The 22,848-nt window shown below is 33.9% G+C and overlaps 2 protein-coding genes across 2 annotated transcripts; one reads left to right on the top strand and one right to left on the bottom strand.

Annotated features, from left to right (window-relative positions):
• Positions 1–672: 672 nt before the first annotated feature.
• LOC128988331 (isocitrate dehydrogenase [NADP] cytoplasmic) lies at positions 673–3,590 on the top strand. The gene has a single exon (XM_054409521.1). It carries the CDS (start codon positions 926–928, stop codon positions 2,153–2,155), a length of 1,230 nt encoding a protein of 409 aa, XP_054265496.1. The 5' UTR covers positions 673–925; the 3' UTR covers positions 2,156–3,590.
• Positions 3,591–18,019: 14,429 nt separating this feature from the next.
• On the bottom strand, positions 18,020–20,918 carry LOC128989801 (beta-1,4-N-acetylgalactosaminyltransferase bre-4-like). The gene has a single exon (XM_054411853.1). The coding sequence runs from the start codon at positions 20,655–20,657 to the stop codon at positions 19,644–19,646; it is 1,014 nt and encodes a 337-aa protein (XP_054267828.1). The 5' UTR covers positions 20,658–20,918; the 3' UTR covers positions 18,020–19,643.
• Between the last annotated feature and the right edge of the window lie 1,930 nt (positions 20,919–22,848).

Below are 22,848 nucleotides of genomic sequence, written 5' to 3' on the forward strand. Positions count from 1 at the left end.
TTTCAGCAGATATGTAAAAGGCACCTCCAGCCTAAAAAAATGTATACACATTTGATAACTAGGAAGATTACCAGCTTTCCTTTACAGCCTTAAGACAGTTCTTCCTTTTAAAATATTGAATTCCCATTAAAACATGGAAAAATTAACCAGATTTGTCTAGTAATCTAATCTGGCCTATTTAGCTGATTGGAAGTCATTGGAACAACAGAAAGGAATGGTTTTTTTTTTATAATTTCTAGAATTACTTAAAATTGATTAGAGTTAGTTCTAGAATTCACTCTTCTACATTTTCTTCCGATCCTCACAAACACTGACGAGTATTTGTGAAGCACTATAGCTTTTTTCATCAAATAGAATAAATAGGTAGTTTCAGAATTTAAGGCCATAAACCCAACTAATAAGTTTCTATTAATAAATAACAATGTAAAATAGCGTGCTAGAACAAGCCTGTGAAACGAAAAACCATGAAAAACTAAGGCTAAGATAAAAAATAATTGTATTAGTATAGTAGGGTTACATGACAACTAATTGAGCTAAACTTCAAAACTAGTAAGAAAACACTAAACATATGATTGAGGTATCTTAGCTGCGGTTGGTCGATATTCTAGCCAATCGGACGACTGCTTTCACTTAACTGATGACTAGTAAATTTTGTCTGCTATTAATTGCTTACTTACTTGTCACTGATGTGTATGTGTGTTGTCTAATCTGGTTCGTTAGTTGAAGTGGAAGAGAAGCAACTCAGTGTTACCGGTAATATAAGCCGTTTGAGAAGATTCGTGATATTAGAAAACCAGGTACCTTCTTATATAATTATTTACCTTTTCTTCTGTGCGGTGATTAAGTTTCAGGAATAAATACCGACTAGGCCTGCAATCTTATATTTCCAGCCAATTCATTTTCTTCTGTCAGTTAACCATTCACCATGTCTAAAATAAAAGCCGGTCCAGTTGTTGATATTTTGGGAGATGAAATGACTAGAATTATTTGGGATCTCATAAAGGAAAAACTAATCCTCCCGTTTCTTGATATTGAATTGCACGTTTATGATCTTGGTATTGAAAACCGAGACAAGACCAACGACCAGGTCACGGTTGATTGTGCTGAAGCAATTAAAAAATATAACGTTGGGATCAAGTGTGCCACAATCACTCCAGATGAAAAAAGGGTAGAAGAATTCAAGCTTAAACAAATGTGGAAGTCTCCTAATGGAACGATTCGTAACATCTTAGGAGGAACTGTGTTTAGAGAGCCAATTCTTTGCAAAAACATCCCTCGACTAGTAACTTGTTGGGAAAAACCAATCATCATTGGAAGACATGCTCATGGAGACCAATACAAAGCTACTGATATGATTGTTCCTGGAGCAGGTAAACTAACACTAACCTTCACTCCCTCTGGTGGTGGAAAGCCGATTGAACATGTCGTCCATGATTACAAAGGTGCTGGTGTTGCTTTGGCGATGTACAACACTGATGAATCCATTGTCGACTTTGCTCATTCATCATTCAAGTTTGCTCTAGACAGAGGCTATCCTCTGTATCTGAGTACAAAGAACACCATCCTGAAGAAGTATGATGGAAGATTCAAGGACATTTTTCAAGAAATTTATGATAAGGAGTACAAACCTAAGTTTGAAGCCAAAGGAATTTGGTACGAACATCGCTTAATAGATGACATGGTTGCTTATGCAATGAAATCTGAAGGAGGCTTCGTATGGGCATGCAAGAACTACGATGGTGATGTACAGTCTGACTCCGTTGCTCAAGGATATGGATCGCTGGGTCTGATGACATCAGTTCTCATCTGTCCAGATGGAAAAACCGTAGAAGCTGAAGCTGCTCATGGAACAGTCACAAGACACTTCCGTATGTACCAACAAGGGAAAGAAACCTCTACAAACCCAATCGCTTCTATCTTTGCTTGGTCAAGAGGCTTGATGCATCGTGCTAAACTCGACAACAACACTGTTTTGGATGACTTTGCCAAGAAGCTTGAAGAGGTTTGTGTTGAAACAATTGAGTCTGGATTCATGACCAAAGATCTCGCTATATGTATCAAGGGTATGAACAATGTCAAACGTTCAGACTACTTGGAAACCTTCGAGTTTTTGGATAAACTAGCTGAAAACCTAAAGAAAAAGCTCAATGCGTGACTACCTCATGAGGTCAACAGGTATTCTAAACTTTAGGTCTAAATATGTTGTCAAAGCTATATTATTAAATTATTAGGTAGGCTTATTGTTAAGATTTAAGATGGTAACGAACGTTTTATGTCAAAGACTGCAACAAAAATCAATTGGTTTGTATTTTTAAGATAAGACTGAAAAATCAGAATTTGTAAACTAGGGCCACCATGAATAAATTTTATTTCCATAGTCAGGGTTATTTTTTAACTGCAAGGCTTTTTAACCAAGCGTAGGCCTACTTGCTTTCCACAATTTTTTTTTCTTTATAATTAATTCAGTCAAGCATGTCTTTAACAGCATATTTTAAGAAACTTAGCCTAATATGTAAAGATTCACACCAAAAATACTTAGCATTGGTTTAAAAGTCCAGGTTATTAGTTCTGTATTGAAACAGGCACAAGTTATGAGTTGAAGGCAACAAATTTTGAATAGTGGAGGCCTTATAGAATTTGATTATAGGCTAATATAATATTTATTGTTTTTTTTATCTATTGCTTGGTAAAAATGTTTAGATGATTTTTTTTCCTCACTACCGGTACCGTATACATAGTTGTGGCCAGTATTTAAATGTCCATAATTATTTAGGCCTTGTCTATATTTGTTCATTGGGATCTTTTTCAAATTAAATGTGACTAGGCCTGTTCTACATAGGCTACCTACATAATCCAACTTTTTTCAATTTTTTAAACTCTTTTTAACATTTAGGCCTAAATGAATGATTCTTAAGCCTGATAAAAATTATTCTCTCTTAACCTTGCAGGGCAGTTGAGGCTAATCTTTTGCAGGACTTATTTAGATCTAGGTTTTGGTTGCCATCAGGTAATATCATTTAATTATCAACACAATTTTGTGTGTTGCTGTACCTACGTACAATTACCAAATTTCAAATTTAAGACAATTGTTATTAGGTCTTAAAAATAAGTATTAGCCAGTTAGTTCATGCAAAAACTTTCCTATTTAGGCCTATTTTAATACTTTTTTCTTGTTTTAGTTTATACAAATTTGTCATCATAGCGCTTAGTCGCGCTGGCTCCAAAAAAGTAGTTTATAAGTATTATTTGTGTTTGGAATTCTAACTTGATTATAATATTGTTAAGATTCAAAATGAGGCACAAAAGAGCACAATGTGTTTTTTTTTTAGAAGCTAAGCCAATTCATTTTATTTCACTGCATTTATTTTAGCACAAAATGATAGAAGCTGTGAAAACCAACTTTACTAGACCCTTAATAAGCCTGCATTTTTATACTTTATATTTTTTAATGCAATAATTTGTACCTGTCATTTAATTAAATATAGATAATATCAGAGTCTACTTTATTGTGTTAATATATTTTTTATTTATATCTTAACCCATTTATTCTGCCATTTCATTCATTGGTTAATAAACATTTTTACCATGGATTATTCCTACTTATTTAATTACCAATCTCTGAGTGTTTATATTGCAGCATTTATTTGACTAATGCTTTAGTTTGGTAACATTTTGGTTTTAATTACCATGTTCAGACAATACATTTTGAATAACTAAATATATTTCAAACAATCTTAGTATAAAGAAATTTGTAGGTAGTTGAGTTTCAAAGTTATGCATTTCATTGTCTGTTAGCTTTTGACATTCTTATGGATTTCAAAATTAAGTTTTTTTTTATTTTTTCAAAAATAGATATTGCAGAGAGCAATTAGGCTACGGTATCTATGGTGTTCTTCTTATCAGGTTGTTCTGTCTCTATTATCAACAACCTGGGGATGTAAACCAGCAGTGTATGAAGATAAGAGATTTTTTCACTATATGTCACATTATGAACAAAAAATTAAATTTGTTCCTTAAAGGAAATTTCAATCAGAAAAATACTGTGTGTGATTTATCTCTAGGCTTTTGGATTATGGACGGATTTAATAGTCTTGATAATGTACATCTTCAACTAAATAAAAAAAAAAATTGTAAAGAGTTAGTTTTACGTTTTGCATTATTTAACATGTACGGTAGGCCTACCATAGACAAAAAAATCTATTGTCTATGACGGTACTGGTAATGATACTGTATATTGCAAAAGATTAATGTTTTAAAAAGATAACGTTTTAGTCCAAATTAAGGGAAGGTCATAACTTATAATTATTTTTATTGTCGTATAGATCCATGTGTCCATCTGCACAACTTTAAAAATTTATATCATCTCTTGGTATTAGCACACTTCACTTGTTTCAAAATAAATTTTATCATTAAAACATAGGGTGTTGGTTGGCTGTGAAAATGCCATCTTTCAGTACCTTATCTCAAGCAAGACCTCTCTATCTTAATAGACCAGTTATCCAATGATAAATGTGATGGTCCTGTGCTTACTTTGGAGCTCATAAGGCAAATGACAGTAAGTATTTTTTGTTCAAAGTGAACATTTTCAGACATGTTTTAATGGGACTCTAGGTCTAGGCAACTATAGAATCACAGTCATTTAGATCAAGGTATAGGTGATCATTATTATTTAATTGAAAACAAACTTCTCAACTAAAATGGGGTAATTTTTCCTACTTATTGCACATTTTGATTGTGTTCAAAACTGGTTACCGAGGCAAAACAAATAATACAATACCCTTTAAAATTTCACGATTATGTGTCTTAGTGTGAGACAGTAGTTGGGTGAATATAACTTTTAATAAATTACAATAAATTAAATTTGTTGACTTTAGATCTACACCATAATGATTGATTTACCTACCTCAATCAGGTTACGATTATCAACGATCTTTAAATTGATTTTCATAAACTTTTTTGTCTCTTATTTACATTATGATTGTTTTAAACATTCAACTGAACGATCAGCTGTGAAATCATGATTATTCACATTGAAATCTTTTTAAAGAAAGTGGGTCAGAATTTATTGTTGAATCTTTGAAAGCAAACTCTAGAAATAAATCAGTTGCAAGAGGGGCGAAGCCCTAAAGAAAACCTTTAATTACCATTTGTTTCTCCACAAGGTCATAAGCTTTAAGATTAAAATCGTAAAAATCGGTTAAGTAGGATGGCTGGAAAAGGGATGTGACAGAGAAATCCCTTATTGTATTAAGTGTATAGATGGATTTCCTTTGCTATGGTCAGTGGATTTACTAACACTAAAGGGACCATATTATGTGCTGGTATCTTGTCAACAAGGAAAATGAAATTTTAAAATTTTGAAAGAAGATTTCTATTTTTACAAGCTGCTATAAGGCTTTTTGTCTGACCTACACAAGAGACTTGAGGGCTTAATAAGTGAAATACTGACCTCCTGGCTGAACTATTCAATAGTTATTTGTGTACGGTAACTAGTGTCCATAGTGGCACTTTGCTGCACATGAGAGAAAAGTTAACTCACGAGCCGCAGGCGAGAGTGGAAAATTTCTTGAGTACAGCAAAGGCAATTTGCACTCGTGTTACACATTATAACTTGTCAAAATTTAACAAGCTTTCCTCCTAAGGAACAGTCGTTTCCCTAGTACGCATAGTTGCCGATACTTAAGAAAAACCTAAGGAAACGTGGTTCCAATATTTATTGAGAGACATCTTTTATTTTCTTAAAAATAAAGTTCACTAATTCCAAATTTATCTGTTAGCTTATAAATAGGCCTAGGTAATAATATTATTGTGAAACAGATTGCCCTATATTTCACTATTTGTATTGCATCAAATTTGATTGCAAATTTTACTCTTTCTTTATTGATTTCTCAAGATAAAACCACTATAGTCTGAAACAGTTTCTTTAATTTAACAATATTCTTTAATGTAACAACTGCAGTAAAAAATACTATAACTAAATTTGTACTAAATTTTAGAAAGGAAAAAAGGTGCATAATATATGAATATAGTGTATTGAATCCAGGAACTGATCTAATCTAATCTAATGTCAACAGTTTGAGGATTGTATGGCTTGACAGTGAGTGACCTTTGCACTTAAGATCCACTTATCATCTGAATCACTGCTCTAGGTCATTGACACAAACTTGAAGTGGTCTAACTTGGATCTTTAAACATCATTTCCTAAATTTAAATAGACGAGCTGTTGCCCGTCCTATGTATGGGAATTGATCAACTAAGACTGAAGTCATGTAAATATTGCCATTTCTAATCCAAGCAAAGTTTAAGCGCTTAAACATTTATTGTAAACAAAAAGCTGCCAATATGAACATGTAAACATTGTTATTTTCCTATTCTTTCCTCAAAAAGTCGAACAGAAAAATAATTTGCATAACCTTTCCTTTGAAGACTCGGGGGGGGCAGAGCCTCGATTTGTATACATTAGTGGTTATAGAATCTTTCTCAAATAGATAGTATTTTTAAGCAGTATAATGTATACACTTTCAAATACGCTGAGAATTTCCATGTTTACAAAATCACTTAAATTAATTAGTGTTTTGATTGTGTACTAATCCAGATACAATCTATTTGTCTAGTTGGGAAAGATAAAAGTTGATAAAGTTGTTTACTAGTGAATCTGTGCTAGTGTTTTTGGTAAGGCACTGTTATGCTATTCAAATAGATTTGGAGTGAATGATAAAAATATAAAATTGTTTACACTCTGTTTCTTAAATTGCAGTGTTTAGTTTTTCGGATTTGACGTACACTGCAATTTCTCAATAAATAGAAATATCTCTACTGAAACATACTGGGAGCCGAGGACAACTCCATCCTTCGACATAACATTCCTAAGATTCCTTCACTTCACAGACAATTTTGTGCTTAACACAACATAAGGCAGGAAAACAATACCATTTCTGTTTGATTATTTGTAAACCACTTTTTTAACAAGTGAGTTTTCATATATTTATAAAGAGAGGTTCCAAAATGTTCAAATATTGTGTTCCTCCTCAAATCAAGTCTTGATGATGGGTTATTTTATGAAGAAAAAAAATCGGGCCTATCCCTCAAAAATGGAAACTAATGGTACGGTACTGGAAGGGGTTTTATAGCAACTCCATTTAAATAGAATTGTGACACATCCTGTTAAACAAAAAATATCTGGTACAGTAGATTGACCCCTGCCGCAGTAAACCTGCAGTCCAAGCATATTACAATTTTCATTAAAATATTTCCTCATAAAAACTAACTTAAGTTTTCAAATGATGACTTATTTATGTCTTACGGATGATTTATTTTGGTATGCCTGCAAGTACATAAATATACATATATTTATAATTATTTTTTATAGATTATACATATGATACTATAAATATGTATATTTGGACAATTTTCCCAGTAATTTTTTTCCAATGCAGCAACATTTTCATACAATTTTTAAACTGTAGGTGCAGTTCTATTAGATGAAGTAATTCAAGGCCTTTTCATGAATCTTCTAGCTTCCAGTTGTTGGCTCTAATGATGATTATCTCTAATTAAAACATGCTTTGATAAATTTGATTGCTACTTTTATTTTAAAAAACATGTTAAAAACTTTTAATTTCAATACTGTCTCCTCATTAACCAAGATTGATTTAGATTTGCATTACCGACTTAATGAGCCTTAACTAAAATTTATTGATTAGCTTAGTCAAACTAATTAAACCCCTAATCTAACTAAACCCCCTTCCTATATTTTGTAATGTTGATTGTGCTACACTCTCTGTAAGAGTGAAGATTTAATTAGTAATTAACCTAACCCCTCACCCGGCATGAATTATTTATGCACCACATGACTTCCTTTCCTGACTCACAGCAACAATTAGTGAGACTTCAATGAAGCCATTCTTCTGTAAGCATTTTCTTAATTTAATTGAAATTTTGGCTGATGGCTTCTCACAAGAAGCATTATAAAATAATATCTGAAACATTAAGAGGTCCATTGACTAAAACTAGTTTAGAAGTTGTTTATGTGGCAAACATCAAAATCGATTAGTCTTATAGCTGTTATAATCATTCAATGTTTTAAATGTATATTTTTTCTGTGTCAATGGCATCCAACCTTATTTTTTAAGGCAAACGAGTTTATTTTTATTAATGAACTAGGAAACCCGTCAAAATCGACGGTTACCGTTGAGGTTTCAAGCAAGATCATTTAACTATCTACCGATGATAAATAAATCCATTTTTGAACGATTTGGGTTGTTCGTGATTTAGCAGCGTACTTTAGGGACTTCTAATTTTAATAATTAATAGCTGAAATAAAAGCTGGTATTTCACTGAAGGTTCTTAGACCAAAATATATAGGATAATGTAATTAGAACTGGTGAAATACATCTTTAGTTGAAGTAAGAATTGAAAAAAAAAATCTAATTCATGTTTTTTGGTCGAGTAATACATAAGATAAATGAATTATGATGCTTTATGGCAAATCTGTGCGGTTATACCTTGGTTAGAAAAGCCAAACCAACTCGGAAAAGAAAAACCAATAACTTTTAATACATATATTCTTTTCTCTCTTGGGTCATTCCATGCCAAATCAACCAACTTGACCATTAAGTTATGTTAGGTCAAATCTGACCTATAAGATTTGCTTGATTTTTTGAATGCTGGTTCTACTAACCAAGACTAGTAAAAATATAAATTTTTAGATTTTTTCTTTTTGGATTTTAAGTTACGCAAAGATTTTACTTGGCAGATCAAACAACTAACAAGCACAAAAGTAGTTTTTGTGGACCATTTAGTAATACTTTGATGTGTTTTGTATTAATTAAAGGCTTAAAATAATATTTGTAAAACATATTTTATACCTGTAAAACATGTCAAACATGTAAAACATGTTATGTGTTGTTATTTCACAGTAATTTTAACTATTTTCATTCAAAGACACACTATTTAGTTCCTATAGTATGCCTTCCATCTTTACAAACTTACTTATCCTTATTCAAACAAGTTAACTAAATATTTATAGATGAGTAATTACATGACATCACTGGATAAGCCATGTTTGCATTGGGGCAATCAGACTTATTTGGCTCCATGCGACATCTCCATATAAATAATGTTATGCCAAAGTATATTTTTACTTTTTTAACTACCCTTCCAGTGATATTATAACAGTGTGTAATTAGTGTCTAACAGCTTTGTAATTTTCAAATTTTAACAAACGGATTGTCACCATTTTTAGTGTTGTTTGCGCTGTTTTATATACAAAAATGATTTGTAGGCTACCTTAACCTTAACCAGAGTACTTTACATTTTTCATACTTGTATGTCTAATACAGTTGTTCAAGTTGATAGAAATTTCCGTATACAAATTTTGTTCTACTAAAAACATTATGTATTGATTTTTTTGTGTTTGATTGCAGCAATTAACAAACACCGCCCAAAATAGTTTTCTTAAGTATAGCTACTGTGAAAACACCTGGCCTAACAAATATTAAAAATCAAAATAAGGTTGTTGAAATTCTCTCGAGTTTATAGTTTAGTCTTAGTTTTTAGCTGGATGGAATATTCCTGGCTGTATGCATTACAGAAAATCCAAGGTGAAAGCTGTTGATTGAAGACTTTTAGCTGCCAAGGCCAACTGGTTGGATAGAAATAACCCAGGAACTTTCTCCTTGGCTTTCACACCTGAAGCACTTCCCAATAGTAATCACAAACAGCTTATAGTTTTGAATACTTCACAAACAAATCAATACTAAATAATTTGACAAAATGTCATTCTTAAAATCTTGATTTTCAACTAGGTAATTCATAAATGATTCATAACTACATTGTTTGTCTAGGATTCCCCATACAAGAAGTTTTTATTATTTAATTCCACAATAAGGCTTTGATTGTAATATTGTGTAAACTTAACCTTTTTTAGAATTTATTTCTAGATAGGCTAACTATTGTAATTTTTTTTATTCAAGTACCGTAATTTAATTATAAACAATGGCTCCTCCTCTGCCTTCATACCCAAAAGTAAGCACAACAAATACTTGCCCTGCTCTAAAATAAGAGAAAAACAATGCTGTTGACACTAGCATTTAGTGTCACCAACATGAACCAGACTTTAAAAAACAAGCTTAAGATTTTACAATGTGACGAGAAGTCTTCTTGTACGTGTTGGTTGGACTTATGATATTACTTGTCTGCATAGAGAAATGATAGAACATTCCAAATTCATCCTTAACTATTTGAGTCAAGGATTGTTGATTTAACTGTACATTTTTATTGTTTTCCCTTGATTAATAACAAAATTAAGTTTTCAGTGGACAGACGCATAAAGGATGAGTAAAAAGTAGAAAAATAATATCACGGGACAACACTCAAAAGAATACATACCTTGTCCCATCAACTACCCACTATTTTATTTTAGATGGACCTTTGCTAACAAGTTCTGCTATACACCAGGTGAACTCGTCATGACACCATAGACGGAACCAAGGCAGGATTCAACCCATGTATTTTAATACTGTCACCTGCCCAAGGGATAACACCTCAGGCTGATCTTCATTTATTAGACCTAGTAATATTTCAATGGAAAAACACCAGCGTTGCAGTTTCTAAGCTTGTATGTTTTAGTCTTTTGCTCTACATAAATAAATGAAAATTAACTTTTTCCTAAAGTTACCTAACAATGTACAACAACAGCACAACACACAACAATGTTAACATTGTCTCACTCTAATTACTTTGTCTCACTCTAGATTTGCAACATGAAGGCACGAAATAGTGAGCGCCTAACATGCAGGCAACGTCGTATGCGCGCGAAATACGTTGGCAGCACTGGCTGTAAATCAGCTGGTCAGCTGTTGTATTTGTCACTTCACATTAAATGTTATATTAAAAGTTCACTTCTGTGTAAAAATTGGTTATGTTTACCTTCACAAATTTATTTGTTTTATGGTAACTGTAGGAAAAGTATAATGTGCAACTCGAGTTCAAAGTACAATTGCCTCACTCGAGAAACCATTCCTCACTCGCCTACGGCTCGTGAGTAAGGATTTCTCTCGAGTGAGTCAATTGCTCACTTTTCTCACTAGTTGCACAAATAACTATTATCACACTAAACTTTACTTTTCTTAAATCTGTCTTTGAAACTTCGATTAACTAAGCTGTATTAAATAATTCAATCTTGAAATGTACTGTATCTCATCTTGAGTTCCAAAGGTGGAAACTGTTTCACCTCTAAATTCTAACGGACCCTAGTAAACCCATTAGTAATAGTCATGGCTTCTCAAATAAAAGATAGATACCTAGACTATTTTGTGACTAAACCTGAATCTCCAGAAATGAAAATAAATAATTGCATAGAAAATGTATAGACACATTCTGTTATCTCGAGCTTCATAAAGCTGGAATATTTTCTTAAAGAGTTGTTAAGTTTTTCTTCAGCATTTGGCCTTGCATTCCTGGTATGCTGTGCAGCAAAACTGGTTTCTCGAAGGTATAATTAAGTTATTCATGTTAAATACTAGAGTGTGCTGCAGTTTATTGGTCTTAGCTTAACCCTAACTCTTTTCTTAGCTAAGCTAAACTAAAGGACAATTAATTATTTGATAGCTCAATCCGTTGTGCTACAATCTCAACATTATAAAGGACAATATATTGCCAAATAAGGCTTTTTGGTCACATCAACCATAACTGTAGAAAAAAAAAAAAAAAAACTAGAAGTGAACATATTATTTGGACTGTGGCACACTGACACTGTCTGAGAGGAGTTGATCATCTAGTTCTTATTAGATTAAAAATTTACTACAAATGGACCATATACGAGGCATGTTTGTTAAGTACCGTTTTTAAATTTCTCTATTCCAGCGCTGCGATTGGCATCTTGGACATTTGCGCTGTGTATGTGGATCTATTGGCAAGCCTGCACCGGAAATTCAACATCAATCGGCCGTGTTTACAACCGGTTTTGAGCATTCAAAATGGTGCCGCCAATTGAGACTGCAGCCGACTGTGAAGTGTGAGCTGTAATTAGATGTAAGTGCTAAAGGTTCGAAAGCCATTGAAATTCATCAACAGATTAGTGAAGTGTATGGCGAGAACATTATGAGTGACGGAATGGTACGCAAGTGGGTAAGGGCATTTAAAGACAGCCATGCCATTGTTCGTGATGAACAACGCACTGGGTACTGGGGACAGTAATGACACCGCCCAGTGCGTTGCTCATCATGAATGATGGCAGGGCCGTCTTTAAATGCCCTTACCCACTTGCGTACCATTCCGTCACTCATAATATTCTTGCCATACACAAACTTCACTAATCTGTTGATGAATTTCAATGGCTTTCACACCTTTAGCACTTAAAAATCGAATTATAGCGCACATTTCACAGTCAGCGGCAGTCTCAATTGGCGGCACCATTTTGAATGCTCGAAACCGGATGTAAACACGGCCGATTGTTGCAGAATTTCCGGTGCAGGCTTGCCAATAGACCCACATACACAGCGCAAATGTCCAAAATGCTGGAACGGAGAAATTTAAAAATGGTACTTACTTAAAAAACATGCCTCGTTTATAAAGGATATCTAGCTACTTCAGTATCATAATCCAATGTGAATACTATCATAGCCTCCCCTAATCACAAGGCTATTACGAGGGTAATCTAACAACACCTCAGTCCAGGCCAGGCCTACTAAATAAGACGAAGCACTAATTCATATTGAGCATCTGTGTAAAACAGCACTCATTCACTATGTGTATGCCAGTTTAAGACTCTTTAACTGCTCCACAACCACAACACTGATCATCTGTTTTTCCCCATTCAAACTTCCAAAAATATTCATCTCCAATAATTAATTGTTGAAAGTGCAAACGACTTTACCCGAAAAAAAACCCCAGAATGATAATATAGGGTGTTTTAAAATAGATTTTACAACTTTTCTTGTTGAATTTAATTACCTAACAATTATCTAACAACCATTTGGTTGATGATTTTCAAGAATAAACAATAACAATTAAAAGCCGGTAAAGAAATTATTAGTTATTTAAAAAATTAATAACTCAGCTGTTTGTTGTCCGATTTTTAAGATCTATGTGTCATCTGATTTGGCATAAAATTACCTACATATTGTTATTCCTGTGTTTTTTTTTGTAACTCTAGTGGTTTTCATGTAATTTGAGGTCAAAGATTTTAGATGGCCGCCATTTTGAAACGGCTATAGTCAACTAAATGACATTTTGCATGTTTGTGTACCACGTTAAAATACACAAGTGTGTCAAATTTAAAGTTTGTACCTCAATTATTCAAACTCGAGTTATAAGGTTATTTATAAAAAACACATACAGACAGACAGACGGAAAACGAGGCTCCGGCGACCCATGTTTATAGTGTAAAATATTCATGTATTAACCCAAGGAATAATCCTGTGAATTTTTTCGAGAGAGTTCACAAACACCCTGTATATCAAAGTACATAGACTAGTATTTTATAGTTTTGTCAATATTGCTCAATATCCCAGCAATATTTTTTCAAATTGTACAATTATATTAATTTACTCTCCGCACAACATAACGTCATAGACAAAAAGAATTAAATATATACTGTCAGCCGTGCTTTGGTTACCATAGGTTCTGGCACACACCGCTGGGATGGCCGTGTAGCGTACGCCGTAACCACAGACAATATAATACTTTGTCTGTGCCGTAACTACATGGCGCTCCCAGCGGTGTGCGCCAGAACCTATGGTAACTGCAGGACAGCTGACAGTCTATATTTGATTCTCTTTTTGAGATTGACATCGTCATTATTATTGTAAAAAGATAAAATGCAAAACTTATTTAATTAATAAAATTAGACATGTAGGTACTGTAAAAGCCCCCACCCTTTGCTTATCTAGATACAGTAAACACAAAGGTAAAAGTCCAACTGGGTGGTTAAGAGAGACTGTCGACCTTTGAATCTAATTCCAATAAGTAATATACTTGTACATAACATTCTAACTGCAGACTGCGGTGACACAACATCTTATATCAGGAGTTTTCATAACAAACACAAATTTAATTTCATAAATTATTTTATTTACAGTACCGTATAAGACTATTTACAATTAATTACAAATTATCTTTGGTATAGGATAGATCATTGCTTTGTTTTAAAATAAAGAGAAATTTGAACACAGCAACGCTTTCAAATCTAAAAATAATGTTACTTAAATTATCTACTAAGACACAATCAACAAAATACCAAGCAGTAAGAAGAGACTTTAAAGTTTTTGCCTGAATATCTTCAAAAGTTACAACAAAGTTGTATAAGCAGTTTTTTGGAATGTGTTATGTGTTACACACAGTTGATACATTTTTTTGAATGATTTACACGCATCATCCCCTAAAATTATAGGCATACTGTATTTATCATGTTAACAACAACTTTATTTGTTCTTCTCTTTGTAAAAATGTTTATTTTACAGTCCCTAAAAGATTGCATAAACCCTTGACATAAAATTCGTCAAATATCGTCATTATAAATAACATATTATAATTGGTATTAACATTTTCTTACTCACTCTAACTAACTTAATGTACTATTCTACCTCTTTTCCTATTTCTTTTTTCAAACCAATCACACGACATATTATCTAAGGTCAAGTGAAGTAAGTGGACATTTGATAGTATAACTTTGACCACAGATTAAAAAATACCCGTAGGTGCTATAAAAATAAAATTTACTGAGCTTATTCTTTAGAATGTTTTGTATCTGTGTTTTTTTTATTTTGTTAAAAATATTAATTTTGTGTTTTTGAGAATTTAAAAAAAATTATGTTTGGGGTGTACACTTTCCCCTTGATCTGGGGTAAGTGCACCCCACCCCCCCCCCCCCCCCCCAACTTAATGTAGCTTTGAATTGCATATTTCTTGATGTTGCCCCATTTGACCTTAATGTATTTTTTTACTATACATGATTGAAACCAGAGATAAGTGAGCTACATTAGTTTGGGTTTTGTTAAAATTTTAAAAGGGTTTGACATATCTGTTCTTAACTCCAGCTGTAAACACTGAAAAAATAATAAAAGTGTGAAAGTAGAAATAAAATACCTAAAAGTCAATTTTAAGAAAAACAAAATATACATGCTGGTGCTTCAGTGAAACATTATGTGGGAAAACAAAAGAAACTCTACAAAAACTGAGGTAAGAAGCATTTAATCTATTTACTAGCTAAAACAGAAATAAAACAGCCCTCGTCAACACATTTTTAGAAAAACTTCCATCATAAGAAAATAATGTCTTACATCAACATGGGACTAAAAGGTTTAAATCTAAGCAGTCTTGTGAAGAATTTTAATACACATAACACTTTAAGAACACTAAACTTGTATAAAAACAAGTCAAATTAAACATAGACAAAACATTTACCTAACTCGTTTCAATAAATTCATATTTACATTGACTAGAGATCACAAGAGAGGCATTTACTTCTATAATTTCCCCAATCCCCTTGGTCATTTATATAATAAAAAAATAAATCCACGTTTCTCATGTACAAGTCAAACTTAAAATTCACATTTTTTGTTTCATTGTATTGTTTGTCCAGACTTGCAAAAACATAAAAAAAATTGACTAGACAAGAAATGCCTGGGATGTGCTTACTTAAGCGCTCTGTGCTTGCCACTACCAGGGGTCTATCCGAGTTGTTAGTGAAGATAAATAAGGCCCATGGATGGCCGAGCAACTAAGGGGCCGTCCACATATTACGTAACGGTCAAGGAGGGGGAGAGGTTTGGCTTAGCGTTACAAGAAGGGGGGAGCGGGTTTTCTCTAAGATCGTAACAGTAACATGTTAAGAATCTGGTGTGCGCCTTGACTAAGTACGTCTGGAACTGATATTCTAGTTCAAATAACATCTTCATCTTACCAACTCCTAGCTCTGGCCTTCCAGTCATAGAGGACATGAAAACGGATCCTGCCACTCTGGGTTTAATTCAATGGCAAATAAGATAAATCTGAATTGTGTATCGTTAAATTACTGTAATGTAAGTGTTGTTCAGAAGTGCTATAAAGTAAAAACAAACTTAAACACATGACTCACATGAGAAAAAGTGTTTAGATGTTGTGTTAAAATAAACTGTAAAGATATTGTTATTAAAATGTTAAATGTTTGTTTTATTGATAACTTTACGGTAGGCCTACTTCAAAACCAATTTTAAATAATGTTTTGGCTTTGGAAGAAATCTTACCTAAATTTCATACCCCCCAAACTTGTTTACGAAAGTATTTGACAGCGTTACATTACAGAGTGGAGGGGGGGGGGGTTTAGTCTTGCGTTATGCAGCATCACAGGGGAGGGGTTTAAAATTACTACGGTATAAAATTACGATAACGTGTTACTTAAATATGTGGGCGGCCCTTATGTGTTATGTTTCGGACTAGGCGACAGCTCCACAGATCCGAGGGTATGAATTCTATCTTGCCCTGAGTTTTAAATCTGCTAAGACCTCTCAATCTTCCCTCAATCTTCTCTCAATCTTCTCAATCTTCTCTGCATGTTGGACTGCAGATGTGAAGTGGTCAGAAAAAGAGAGGCCTTTGTCAAGTACAACACTAAGCGTGTTGACAGTGTCACAGACAGACAATCCCATGCCATCAAGGGTGACTTCAATATCAGATTTCCTAACTCCTGCATTAGAATATGTGGTCCAGTATACATGACAACACACTTAGTTAGTTATATTGACATGAGTTACTTTATAAACAGTTCTTGTACTGAAAGACGTTTGTGAATAAAGGAATTTTTATTTATTTATCAGCTGGCTCAGAAAATTAGTGATTTTTTTTAGTCCGAGTAAACATGGACTCAAGCCAGCTCAAGTCAAATCATTTGCAACTCGTACCAAGGATTTGTTATACTATATCTGATGACTTAATAATGACTTATGATATAAATATAAAAAAAAGGCCAGTTAAAAGGGTTAAAAATTTAATTGTTCTTATTGTTAACCCTAGTTCCTGATATCCCGGCATTTTTTAAGCTTGGCACCCTTTCAGTACACACTACGCCGAGTCTGCGGGAGTGTAGGGCCTACTGTATAAGGATTGTGCACTCTCTATGGTAGAGTGAAATATACTTTTTTTCATGTCCCCCCTTCACATACTAGGACACGCTAGGTTCTAGCCTGGAACTGTTTTAACACATTACTTCAGGATAGTCCGAGAGGGCCGCGGTATTATCATTTAGTAGATAAAATCCATTACTGATTGGCAGGATTTGAACCCGGGACCTCGGGCTCTGAAGCCTCAAGCTCTACCACTCAACCAGCTCGCCCCCCAGGGTAAAATATACTAATATCCATCTCACTGTAGGCCTATTTTAAATTGCAATTGGGAATCAAGGCTTAAAATTGGTATCAAACACTTGTTTTTTCTAATTTATTTAAAGCATTTTGGGCCCATACAATAATATCGTGGATTCACTCTTTCTTATTAGCTTAGCTACAAATATGATTATGAAATTAATACAAGGCAAATTATTTCATAGGCTATTGCTTAAGGCGGGTCCACACATGTGGCATTCATATGTCTGTTTTTTGTTGTTGTATTTTTTTACAAGTGACAAGCAATTTGTGTTGATATATGCCTATTCCATAGCAGGGGTGCTCTCACACTTTGGTCACTTTTAAAGCAGTGTGTTCGTTATGTGTAACAAATATCTGTCAAAATGGACGTCAACGCTGGAACAGCGCATTCTGCTCTTATTATTTTAGCTAAAGAACATTTATATAAAGAAAAAGATGGTGGATGCGATCAGGACCGGATCTACATATTGCGCATCTGGGCCCGCCAGAATTAGGGGAACTAATTGCAGAATTAAGTTAAATGTATTCAAAGAAATTTGTATTAATGTTTCTGTATAAATCAACAACACCAAAAGGAAATGAGAAGGCTCAATCCAATTTGTTACTGCTTCTGTAAAGTTTTCAATTTATTGGTAATTTAAATTCACAATTGATTTTTTTTTATTACAGCTATTGATTCTTAATAAAGTTGTAAAGATGCCTATTTTAGGTTTTTGTGTAATAAAAAATAACTGAGCCTTTTTTTCGAAGGGATATTGTCATCCGGCATAGCAATAAAGTCGTAAACATCTCCGGCTCTTAATTGAGATCAGTGAATCAGAAGCAGACGGCTAGCTAAGCATTTTATGTTGTGTATAATATTTTACACTACAGTGCCCGCAAGTTGGTGTCTATGATAGTTGGCGCTCGCCCAAATGAGCCTTGCAGAGCACGGGGTTTCATGTAAGTAGATCCCGACAATTAGAAAGGCATTTAGGGAGAGATGAGAATAAGGCTCCCAGCAATACTGAGTCACACCACAATGGGCTATTTAGTTGATAAATATGATGGCCATTGATTGTTGAGATGACAGTACAAAACCAAGCGACGATGGTGGGGATTGTGTGCACGTTTAATTGTGCATCCCGCTCTAATTCAAACGATCTATTGATTACATCTTACTGGGAGAGTCTATGATTCTTTATGCCACTACCAACAAAAACATACAGTTTAGAGAAAATAAAATTCATTTATACATAGCCTTCAATTGGATAAAAAACTGCTGGAAATTTGTAACTAGACACCAAGCTGATAGCCGAAAAAGTTTATCGAGCAAAGGTTTCCCTTTCCCCCTTTTTGTACGCACTGATGTTCAGCTAATAAAAAATAGACGAACACCCGGTAATTAGGCGAACAGCTGCTCGTTGCTCTGCGAATACTGCTATGGACCCGCCTTGATTAATAAAAATTCGTACACACCATTGAGGACTGTACAACTAAGATATGACTTGCCTAGGATATCCATTAGATTTGAATCAATTGCAATCTTTTCTATACTCTGTTTGTTTCTAACTAACTTGTTCACTATAGGCCTTCATATTTAAGCTACAGTATTGAAGCTTGAGTATTGATTGAGGTGATTCTATTTCATGAAGCACAAAAACCAAAGGAAGATAACAATTAATTAAGAGAGCTTAAATATTTAAATTAGTCAGGGCAACTGCTTTTGCAAGTCTACTTATCAAGTTTTTAATCCTTTTATTGGGAATCGCCTACAATTGCATGTCATAAATGTACGTAAGAAAGCCTAAACTTACAAACCATCTAAAATCTGACCGTCTTCCATTTTCTCGCCTTTTGTCTACACAGATCTTGGTTCTTACCATTTGGCTACTTAAATATTGACTTGAATTACAAGGGAAACTGTACCAATCTTAATATTTAACATATCAAAGTTTAAATTATTTTAGAGTCTTGTCAACCTTTTTTAAGTACCGGTATAAATATATAGCAGGAGTTGATTGCTTTTTAACCTTACACTGATTTTATGCTTCCTAAAAAAACAATATTTTCATATGTAACAACTAGGCTAAACAAATTATATTTGGCGTCCAAAAGGATACTGGAGCTTCTTCTACACAGTCATGTTTTAGCAAAATTGCAAGTAGTGTATAAAAAAAATAGGTAGGCCTACATTTTTAGTAAGACCAAGATCTCTTCAACCTTATACTCTAGGGCTACTTCATTTTTGGCTTTTCGACAACTTAATAAAAAATAACTTAGCCTACTTACCTAATATCGCATTCTTATCCTAACATTTTTTTATAAATCGACTAGTAATTTTGTGTAAAGAGGTTTAAGTTCAATATCTCTCACTGTATATTTTAGAGAGTTCAGCCCATCAGATTCAAATCTTCTCACCCCTGTTGATAAGTAGTAGTATCTGTCTTCATTCGGTAGTTCTTTCTTGTGTGTTAACATTGTGTATCTGGAAATTTCAGGTTCGAACCTGCATATGGTGGTCCCATTTCTTGTTACTCTATTGAAAAAGTCATCATCTTCACCTCCCCATCCAAAGAATTTATTTGAAAATCCGTTCACAGACACAAATTGTTGTTTCAAAATCGCAACAGCACCACCAAATATCCAGTCGTATGGAATTTTGTAGTCAAAAACATCAATATTAGCAGACAAGTGTCTTGGTAGTTTGGTGCATCCATAAATATTATGAATATTTAACGGAATCAGATCTACATCATGAAATATGTAACAATGAAATGGTGAAATCTTTTCAGCTTCTACAAATCCTATGTTAAACAGCTTGGCTCTGTTAAAAGGTCTTTGGTGGGTTTGCTCAACAATGATAATTTGATAATGAAGATGCTGGAACTGTAAGAAGGGGTGCATGTGAGCAACAAAAATGTCAAGCTGAGATTGTCTGTCTCTGTACGGAACAACGATTGCAACTTTGTGCTGTGATACACAAGTAGAGGGTTTCCACAAGCCTCCTAATTTAATATTACTTTGAATTGCAAGGGTCTCCAAGTATTCATCTGTCACATTAAGTGAGCTGAGTGGCCAGGAACTATTGATGACAATGGGCATCAGGTCACAAAGTTTTGTGTTATCAGAAATGTCCTTCATACTTGAAACTGCAGGGACTAGATTATCTGGAATTTCATCAAGTGAAATAATCTTCGCTTGTGACAATGATATAATATATTGGTAAACAAGAATAAATACTGCAAAGGAAAGCAACAAGAGTAAAATTCTACCCTTAAAATTGCACAGGAGCCTTTTGGTTAGAACCCTATTGATTGATAACCTCGCTGACATGACGAAACTGTAGTCCTGTATGATGAAAAATTAATACACTAAAACATTACCCAAAAACGTTGAAAGGATAGGCCTATTCAAATTTCTTCGCAAAGCTCAATTGCAGTTAATTGGATAAACTGTGCAAATTAAAACATCAGTGTCACTACGTCGTCGTGTCACTTTACATCCACATGAAAACATTTGACAAGTCCAGCAGTGTTTTGGAGCGTCGTGGCGTAGGCCTATGCCTATTGATGTGCAAGTACAAGTACAAATTCTAAAACATGACTGTGACTGAAAAGTGGCAGAAATTAAGTAAGACACAAAATTATCAAAGTTAACACAGACATAGTAGAGCAGACAGCCTAAGCCTACAGTCCAGAGTCCAGCAGACAGACATGACTGACGTGAGACAACGACAACAAACAACCAAACATAACAAACAGTCAACACCAACACCAAGGACCATAGAATTAAAACTCCACCGTGAAATATGGAGACATTGAATATTGTTTTCTGTTCGCCTGCGATGGTATCACCATCATACAGCATAAGAAATAAACAAAACAGAGTATTACAATAAGGTGACACAAGTGGATACTTGAAAGTTTCCTAATTGTTGTTAATATTTTTTCATTGGGTCAATGGCTTTGGCTCTGTTATGTTTTGCAAAAAATTGCCCGTACTAGCTTCGTCCGTGATCACAATAAATAAACTATCATTATTTCTTGTACATGTTACAAAATCATGTTGCGATTAGAAATTGTACTGCTATTAAATATCAATTAAAAACTTAATGAAAACCATCTAACACAAAACCATGTGATTAATCTCCAACTAAATAAAATTACAACATAAAATCTTGAAACTAAAAATACCGCGACTCTTCAGTTTCTCCAAGGTATTTCTATCGGCTCTTCTAATATAGGTAGAGCAACTTTTCCACCAGAACAACTCATTCCAGAAGGCTCATCTTTCCATTTTTATATTCTGCAGTGTATACACTCTCTGTCCATTCGATATATTTTTAATAATTTGTGTTGTCTATTGGTCTAGCGTTGCGTCGTATTCCATTGTACAGTATCATTTTCATGCACACTCCGAGTATTTCTGTTGAATGCTTATGTCGCCATATAAAATTAAAAACATAAACAAAATAGCTGTAAATAATCCTACTTTGACATTGGTTACAGCTTTTTGTTGATGCTTAGTTCAAATTAGCTGTTATCGTAAAATGATGCAAAAAACTAATAAAGCCGCACCCTGTTTTGGTAAACCGTATAGTTTTTTAATGCTATCAAATATCATGGCACCAACATGTTTAGTCAAAACAGCTGAATTACTGAATATAAATTCTTTAATTTAATTTTCCTTTTAAATATGAATGGTCATATAAGATCAACATGGGAAATTCCAGAGCCACTGGGGTAGAGGTTGAGCCCAATAGGATTTTTTAGATAAGTAATACTCTTATGTTAATCGGGAATCTGAATATCATAATGCCGAATTCGATAACATTCTTAAATACAACTAACTGTTATGGCATTTACATAATTTGTTAACAAAGAAGCCGGGTGGCCTTATAAACCTATATTGGCCCCTTATTATCTACAGAGTAATGACCAGGTTTCATACAACTCGGTTTCACTCCATCCAGAAAACGACTAAGCAAGAGACTATAGTCATATATGGTCATAGTCACAGACAATATAGCCATAGGGCATGTATAACTTTGTGTAAACGATACGTAGGCATACAAGGCAACTGACCTTTTGGTGTCTAGGATTTGCGTGATAGCATCCTCATGAGGTTGCCATGGACAAATTTTACAACATGTAAAGTGGGTTTCACCATAGTAAAATAGATAAAACACTATACGTCTGTGAGTGAACAGTGAAAGTGAGTTATTGACGTAAAAAATGTCAAAGCTTGCATGAGAAGCATACCCTTTATTATTTTTGTGATTTATGGGACTTTAGCCTTTGACGATAGGCACGGTCGCCTTTAACTCCAGGCCACGACCCGCAAAGTGGCAACGTCGCAAGGTCGCAAGCACTGTAGGGACGCAAACAGCTGTTTTTTGTTTGGAAGCAGCTAATAACGGTATTTGTGTACAGTATTTACGAAAGCTTGGACTGTGAAAATATTGACTCCGCTTTAAATGTGTGGATATAGATTTTAAATTCATATTGTTTTGTTTTTCAATTCT

This window comes from Macrosteles quadrilineatus, unplaced genomic scaffold (assembly GCF_028750875.1).
Source record: "Macrosteles quadrilineatus isolate MER2022 unplaced genomic scaffold, UCM_ALF_1.0 Scaffold_3__2_contigs__length_128488019, whole genome shotgun sequence".
Classification (NCBI taxonomy): Eukaryota; Metazoa; Arthropoda; class Insecta; order Hemiptera; family Cicadellidae; genus Macrosteles; species Macrosteles quadrilineatus.